Raw genomic sequence first — 8488 nt, 5'->3', positions numbered from 1 at the left:
AGAACCATAAACAAAGGAAACCATACAATTCTTGATAGTAGGTGTAATATCACATAAAACATGTATCATATTAAGAGAACTACTTATTACTTCTATATTTGACCTAGCAAAGTAGCCTAAAGTTAAACCACCAGATTTTTCAATAGCCGGTACAACAAACCAAGAATCAAAAGGTAAATGGTGACTAAATTTTTTAACAGTATCATTATCTACCATAGTTTCCATAAGACAAATAGCATGTGGCCTATGTTTTCTATACAAATTTAAAAGATGCAACCATTTTTTGTCAGAACAGCACCCATTCATATTCAAACATATAAACTTCATGATAGAAAGAGTCTTAAGATGCAAAAATAAATAAACTAGATTTTAATTGCAAATAAAAGGGAATGAGAAAGAGTTCAATTATTTAATGTACTTACTTGGTCATGAGCCGAAGAAGGCTCTGCATCCATAGAGTCCATAGAATCCACCATCATGAGACAAACTTCCTTTTCAAAATCTTCATCAGTAACAAAAGGTTTCGGAGGAAGTGTAGATAATGGAGTTGGTTCAAGTACAACTGCTTTATCTAGAATATCATCAACTTCTGGAGTACTCATCATAGCATTGTCAGGAAACTGATTAAAAATAACATCTGAAGAATAGTTCATCTCATTAGAAGTATTAAAAATCACCCCAGAAGAAGTGAAAACAGTCTGAGATATAGAAGTACAAGATGCTGATTAAATTACACTAGCACCAACATTTGAGGAGTAAGCACTCTCATTACTACCTAGATTGAAAGAGGACCCAATAGGTGGAGAGAAAGTCGGAAAAGAGGACATAGCAGGCCATCTAGGAGTAGGAATGAAGGTTGAAGGTGCATTAACTAAGCTACTACCCATAAAAACTGATTCATAAGAGGTTCAAGATCTCTTACCCTTTCTATCATGCAACAAAGTAGCAGGATCAAAAGTAAAACTTTCAACTGAAGGTGGTAAAGTAATACTAGAAGATCCAATATGAGTCTGTGGTATTACAGGATTAGATAAGTTTGAAGACGATGGCTCCTTGATGACTAATGAAGAAATAACAAGCATCACAGAAGATGGCATAGCAACCCTGGATGCAGTTACATGCAAAGAAGTAGAACCTGCTGTCCTCAAACTTCCAACTGGATGAAGACTAACAGAAAAAGCCGATAGCTGAGAACTATCTTCACCACTAGCAACATCCTTAGATGAACTAGAACTCTGACCTTTCTCAAAAACAGCACCAGTCTTTGTAACATCAACGTGAGTATCTTTTGGATTTGGTGCCGGTAAAGCACGAACTTGTATCCTCCTCCGAATTTCCTTGCATTTAACAGCATCATGATAAAGAACAAAACGATGGGTACAAGCATGGAAAGGAGGCTTTGGATAGAAGGCAGTCATATAATAGGTGTTCCTAGGAGTGTTGAATACAACTTTCTTTGTCATTGGTGTCTTCAAATGTACCATCACTTTTGCTTCATAATAGTTACCCATGGGAGTATCCACTGAAACTGGTGTACCAATCTGCTCAATAAGTTCTCCAGCTCTACCACTATTGATGAGTGCAGTTGGGATGGTTATCTGTACAGGTATTAGAGTTGTATTCCATTCCAAATCAAAGACAGATTCAAGCTCTCCTAAGGGTTGAATGGCAAATAACTTCCCAAAGAGTAAAGTAGGTCTAGCAGCAATTGCCAAATCAAGATCTTTTTTATGCTTAAACATGATAATGAAAAGGTTAAGGAAGTGTTGAATCTGCATTCCTTGAATAAAAGGCTTGGCTAACTTGAAATCAGCAGCTTTGATAGTCCATACCCTATTCAGTTGATGCTTAACTGAAGTTTTGTAATAGTTCTCATACTGATCAACTAGTAAACCTGCTAGCCTAAAAGGGAAATCCTCAATATCTTCATCCAGATCAAGAACCTTAACACAATCTTCAAAAACAGCCATAACAACAGAGTAATAAAAAACAAAAACTAACTTGAGAATAAGAAGCACAAAAGAGTATGATTTTGAAGAACTAATTACTACTCAAAGTTAAACAACTGATTGCTTCATAAGGTATTATAAGAAAGCAGTATTTGAAAAGAAATCTCCAAGATATAGAGAAAAAAACAAGAATGACAAGAGATATATAATTATGAACATTCACTGAAAATAGCAGTCTAATACTTAATCTCTAAGAAATATGAAGAGACTCTTGCTTGGGAATAAGAATAATTGCCAAAGTATATTAATCTTACTGCTGAAAATCCACTAATGATTATTAAACTTGATATTAAATATTCATCATTTATTAAAAATCTTTGTCGGAATATTTTTTGTGAAGGTAGAGAAAATCAACAAACCTTTACTAGCACACAAAGTCTATTATTATCACACAATCCCTTCTTAAAAACTGCTCCACAACAAAAACCATTTGCCAAAAACACAGAGAGATTCATAGAGTCTATGATGGAAGGTAATCATGAACCATAACACGTATTGCAAAGACATCTTAAAAAACTGAATTATTATAATCCTTAATTCAAAAATCTCTCAAGGAAGAATCAAATTCATAGTATTTTAACAAATCCGTACCTAAGTAGGATCTCATGACGCTAAAAAGCAGTCCATTAGCCCATTCTTCATTGATAAAACTTGACATTAATGAGACAAACTAACGAAGTCCAAAATTATGATATTCCTTGAAATAGTAATCTAGAATTAGACCCAACAGTAACACAAACCAGAAACTCCGCTTCTTCTTTCACATACTCGTCTCATGATGGTGAAATACTATGTCCCTGTGCACCCAACCCCCTTCAGCTCGTGACCTAATCCGAAGAAAAAAAAAGGTGGGGGGAAAGCTTTAGCAATTAGATAGAATAAAAATTGGAGTAATAAGAAATAAGATGGAAATAATCAAACAATAAAAAACAAGAGTATGTTAAATAGCTGAAGTTTTAAAACTTAATCATACTGACGAAGTTTTTAAAACAAAATTAGGGTTTCGAAGATAAAAACTGAAAGGAAAATTCGGCAAGAAAAACAGAAAAGATTAAAAATTAACAGCCATAAAAACAAAGATAAACTTATAAAAACATCAGAAATAAGAAGCTTTGATTCACAAAGAGTGAGTTGATTGAAGAAGATGGACGAGAAATCGAAATTGACTTAGTCAGCATCGCATGACCAGAGATTTGGCTGGGAGGCGCGCAACAAGTTGCAAACAATCGTAAGTGTCCTTTTTGAACACAAAGTACAAAATTCAAACTTGCTTACATGCTTAGTATGTGGGGCAACAAGAAGATGAGATAACAGCTTGGTGATCCTTCGACAAAAGAAAACTCGACCCCACCACCCCTAATAGACTATAGAGACCACCACATGACCAGAGGAGCATGTAACAGAGATAAATTACATTCTCAACTTCTAATTTAAAATCCGAGGACTGAAGTTAAATACATCAAAAATATAAAATATACGAAAGTGAAAAAAACTTAATTACCATTTAACAGCCTGAAACATCGTCAACCTGATCCTTTTCACTGATTAAACTCCTTGCCTAGAGATAAGAATGTTCCCTCATCTGGAAATACTGAGCAAGGTTGCTGATAGCTTGAATTCGAACTCGATTCCAGTATCTGATGTGTTAGAAACATCTCCGGTTTTCTATCTGCAGGGCCTGTTATCTGTGGTCCCAGATTGTCGAACCACCTCTGACCTTTTGGGCTCTCAACTGGGGAACCAAAGCGACAACCAGAATCTGGTGTCAGTGGCTCGTGGCGGGAAAATGAAGATTCATTGCAAGTGAGACTCTTGGGATGATTTGGAACATTTTCTTGGACAACTTTGGTCTGGATGGGGGACTCAGAAGTTGGACCAGGAGTTGATGGGTCCGTCTTGTCCTCAGATTCCTGGAAGTTTTCAGCTGAGGCAGGAGTCGGGATTACTGAGCTGGGCTCTTCGGCAAGAGCACCACCAAGGCGCTGCTGCTCTTCAATTATTTTCTTAAGGTACTTCCCTTGCGCTTCAATCCTTAACTGAAGCTGCCTTTGTACCTGTTTAGTCAATAAGAGAACAGAGTTACGTTTCTGCTTATATGGATCTCTAGGAAGTGCAATAATAGAAAGAAGAAAAAGAAGCATAATTATGATTTTTTTCCACCTCAAACTGAAGAGCGAGTGTTGTGTCATGTAGCTCGTTGATGTTTAATGTAGGTGACCTTTACCAACAAATTGAACTTCATGAAATTAAATTAAAAATTATGTAGAGTGCCAGAATCGGGCTTGAATCTATCCAGGGAGTTTCTGCCCTATGCAAAGGAGAATTGCATATATCCTAGTCCATTACAAATGATGCTTCTTTAGAAAGTCAAAGTTTTCATATTCCTTGGAGATTTCATATTGTTCTCCTCAATTTAAAACTTCATCTGTATATCATATCATTTTCAAAAAGCTGATATTTGACTCAACAATTCTTAAAATCAAGAAAAACCGTGTAATACATACAATAAAAATGGAGCATATCTTGTCGAGAGCCAGCACCAGAGTGGTAATTACCTCAATTCGCAACATACTACTGCTTTTCAAAATTAAAGATATCTTCTTAACAGTCGCCCGCACGAGATGACCGACTAATGGATAAGTTCCTCGCCACTAATAATTATCTTTCTAACTAATGCACATAAAAGCTATCATTTCATATACGGATTGGTAGGTAAGGAAAACTAAAGGGTAAGTCATTGCCTGGGACCTTAAATTATACGCTAATATTGCTGAACAGCCTTCTATGGAAACTCAAACTTAACAGTGAGATACGTCAGCACTATATTTATGTAGATCTGGCAACACCATCAAGACAAACTCCTATCAGAAAATTGATTTCACTTTTTTAGAGGTAAGCATATCATATTCATTTGATAATTATCAGCTTCTTGTTAGACAAGCCAACCTAACAATAGTTGAAAGAGTACTTATACAATTGTAACTTGCCTCCAGTTGTTCATGCAGACGCTTCTGTACCTCCATCTGCAGCTTCAGTGCTTCCGTAATCTGCATTCCACTGCATCGAGAAACAACATATATTGCGTCAGTCAAGTAGCTCCTGATAATTACGGTGAATATACCCAACTAGCATAAGCAGATTGCATATTTCATGTTAAATGAAACTGTTCAATCAATTGTTCATTGTCTTCTTAAAACTACTATCCCAAATATGACAGATTGGGTGCGTTGAGGATTATACATCCTCTTACTCAATGCTTTTCCAACAATTTACACAGAAATAAAAATACGCTCTACTCACGAAGAACCCTCCGAGCTCGATAACACGTCTCCTGATTCTTTTCTCTCAACACTTTGCCCTACAGTTGACGAGAAGTATAGATGTGTTATTTATCATCATGAGTTTCGATTGTACACTTATCAATGAAGTAGATGCCCATGGAAAAGAATTAAGGTATTCTTTATCCTGTCAAAAATACAGATTGATTTACCATCAGATGTAGAATCAGGAAGGCATTTAGCAAGCCGGTATTTCTGAAGTAGGATAAGAACCAAATGTCAAAGAAAAATAGTAACCACATAACAGCAAGAAGAACTGCCTTGCAAAAGAGGTATTTGACTATTGTGGATACTTACTTGTAAGTGGCTTTTGACATGGTATATAGTCAAACCTTGTACACCCATCACTCTAAGAACGCCTTTAGGAGTTGCCCCTGAAAATCAAGAAAACAAAAATCTCAACATCACGAATCTTGTAGCATACTGGTCCTTGAAATGTCTTAGCTAAGATTCTTGGAGTGCTTCCGAAGTATTCTCAAACACCGATTTTTGGCTTTCCATACAACTAATTTAAATTTTTAGACAAAAACTTTTCCTCAGATTAGTCAGGGTAATTAGCAGAATCTGTACAAGATATTACAAATAAGTGTTATTTAGCAGAAATAAAGCCCTGAAACCTTTTCACTTCTTTTTCCTTATCCTACATAAAACATTTCCGTGTAACTCCATAATCAAAACTTACATTACGAAATAAGTTAAAAGATAATAATTCAACATTCTTTGGTTGAACTACAAACAATATCCAACATGTCAATTGCACAAAAAAAGAAAAATTATAGCACAATTCTCAAACAAATACCAGAAGTTTGAAATAGCAGAGAAACATGTAAAAGATCTTACTATCTGGCCCACCAAGCTGGGCCACAGCATCCACAAAGCGCTCGTGTAGCTCATTTGTCCAGCGTAACCGCTGCCTTGCAGCCGAGCTAGAACTGTTACCTCCTCCGCAGGATTCCATTGTAGTTGTCCTACTCATCTAACCCCTCATAAAGCAAAGAGATCTACAAATAAGGAAAGAAGATTCATAACTGCACGGGCAAGAATGCATCCTTTCTCTCTTTTTTCTTGTATCTTTACAAGTGCTTGAAGCATGACACTAAAGCATCAGACACAATGCTTAAACGAATGTCCCTAGAGGAAAGTATATCTCTCAGCGCAGGGTGTTTTTGCTCTATCAGCTACAAATCTCACCTAAAAGACCTAATACATAACCTAAAGTTGTGTTGGACTGAAAAGCTAAGTGAAACAGCTTCAGCGTTCTGACTTGTAACTTATTATCATAACTATCTAACTAAACGTCCTATAATTTAAGTAACTGAACCTAGCTCTGTTAACCTATTCATACTTGTGATTGTTTAATTTCTCAGACCACCTGATACAATTAGCTTTTTCTAAACTAATTTCCCATTGTTACCAGTAAAGTCAAAACTACCATGAATAACGATCTGTTAAAACATCTCTATCTATGGAAGGAAATCGAAGCTTTACACAGGTGTATCTATTAAACTCTAAGCAAATTAGAATTTTTCCATCTATAAGGGAACCACAGACACACACACACACGAATAAAAGGAACAACTATGATATGAAAAAAGATAGAACAAGATGAAATATAAAGCATGTTGAAACAATTAATAAAAACCTATAACATCTGGATTCCACCCTCTGCACCAGAACGAGTCAGTTTTCAGCACATTCATTCCACTGCTTAAATGTGTTATTTCCACAACTAAATATGTTCATGATAACACTAAAGGAGATGAATAGAGATGATCACTCAAGAAGTGTCTTTATCCTGAACCATGTATTTCAAGAGAACATCTAGGTTTCTGTATTTAGGGCTTCTGCAACAAAATCCACGACACCTATCACTTACAATAAGTAGACAAAGTACTTCCCAGATAAAACAGAAACACACTATCAACATTGAAAGTTTAACCCAAAATCGACCATAGAAAACAGTCATTGTTGGGACGAAAGAATCTCACAAATTCATTGAAAGAAATAAAAGAAACTTACCCAGATCGAAAAATGGGTGTTGAATACGATTAAAATTCACAAGTATAATTTCATGAAAATGAAGAGAGTGGCTGCGAGGGAGAACTGAGAAATACTTGGAAGAATACAAAAGGGTCGAGTATTTATTAATCAATTATAATTGGTTCTGTGAAACTTGCTCAGAAAATTCAAAATCAAATTCAACAGCTACTCACTGAGAGTCGTAAAGGGGGTTATGAATTTCAAAGCTGCCCTAAGTCAGATTCCTCAGCTGCCCGGCTACCCTAATGTCTCAGAACAAACAAAACCGTTCTGCCGTCTTCACGGAACCCTTTGATTCCGTTTCTGTCTGGTCTAGTCGCTAGTGTGACGGATATTTCCAAGGAATCTTTTACTTTGGCTTGTTGTCTAGGTTACAGAACAAAGTTTGGTTAAGTTAGGCTAGATAAAGAACGACCGAAATTTATTTAGGAGGGATAAATTTACGGTCATGATTTTGTCAACTAACCATTATAAATATTTTATTAATTAGTGTCCTATTAATTGCTCATGATGAATGATTAATTAATTTTTCATGATAGATGTTCATTTGATGAATCTAATAAATACATATTTTTATTAATAAATAATTTTATTAAAAACTATATATATATATTGGTCGGTAAAGAGAGTTTCGAACTCAGGTAACTGGTATCATCACCCAACGACTTTACCACTGTACTACAGTGACCCCGGATAAAAATTATATTAATATTTTTTAATGGTGGTAGTGAAAGAAGTTGTGGGTGGTGGAAACAGTGGCTGGTATTTGTGAGTGGTGGAGGTGGTAACATTACTGGTGGTGGAGAAAATAGTGGGTGTGGCTGGTTTTCCATATAGTGGTGGATGTTAGTGAATAGTAGTGGACAATAATAGTTTCGTGTCTTTACAAAATGGGCAACATTTTATTGTGATAGATGTAGTTGGCTGTTTTTAGCACAACTGGTAAGGACAAAACACAAATATTTATACTAAATCATATACGACAATATGACCATGCCCGCTGGATCACCCAAATGGGATCCCAACTATTTATAGTACCCGATCGAATAAATCACGGTTTTTAATATTAAAATAAAATTGATTACATTTCCAGAGTACAAA

General features: G+C 35.7%; 1 protein-coding gene across 4 annotated transcripts; it reads right to left on the bottom strand.

The window, feature by feature from the left end:
• Positions 1-2538: 2538 nt before the first annotated feature.
• Positions 2539-7674, bottom strand: LOC113299087 (myb family transcription factor PHL7-like). 4 transcript variants are annotated; one of them, XM_026548021.1, is made up of 8 exons: positions 7367-7550; positions 6188-6348; positions 5645-5721; positions 5500-5542; positions 5310-5367; positions 4997-5066; positions 3511-4063; positions 2539-2836 (listed from the first exon to the last, which is right to left on the bottom strand). In XM_026548021.1, exons 2-7 carry the CDS (start codon positions 6321-6323, stop codon positions 3548-3550), a joined length of 900 nt encoding a protein of 299 aa, XP_026403806.1. In that variant the 5' UTR covers positions 6324-6348; positions 7367-7550; the 3' UTR covers positions 2539-2836; positions 3511-3547. The 4 variants fall into 4 exon arrangements, with proteins under 4 accessions (XP_026403806.1, XP_026403807.1, XP_026403808.1 ...); XM_026548022.1 differs by lacking the exon at positions 2539-2836 and adding an exon at positions 6990-7191 and having other exon boundaries at positions 3235-4063; XM_026548023.1 differs by lacking the exons at positions 2539-2836; positions 7367-7550 and adding an exon at positions 7561-7674 and having other exon boundaries at positions 3235-4063.
• Positions 7675-8488: the final 814 nt, after the last annotated feature.

Source organism: Papaver somniferum, chromosome 7 (genome assembly GCF_003573695.1).
Source record: "Papaver somniferum cultivar HN1 chromosome 7, ASM357369v1, whole genome shotgun sequence".
Lineage (NCBI taxonomy): Eukaryota > Viridiplantae > Streptophyta > Magnoliopsida > Ranunculales > Papaveraceae > Papaver > Papaver somniferum.
This window is presented reverse-complemented; position numbering and strand designations above follow the sequence as displayed.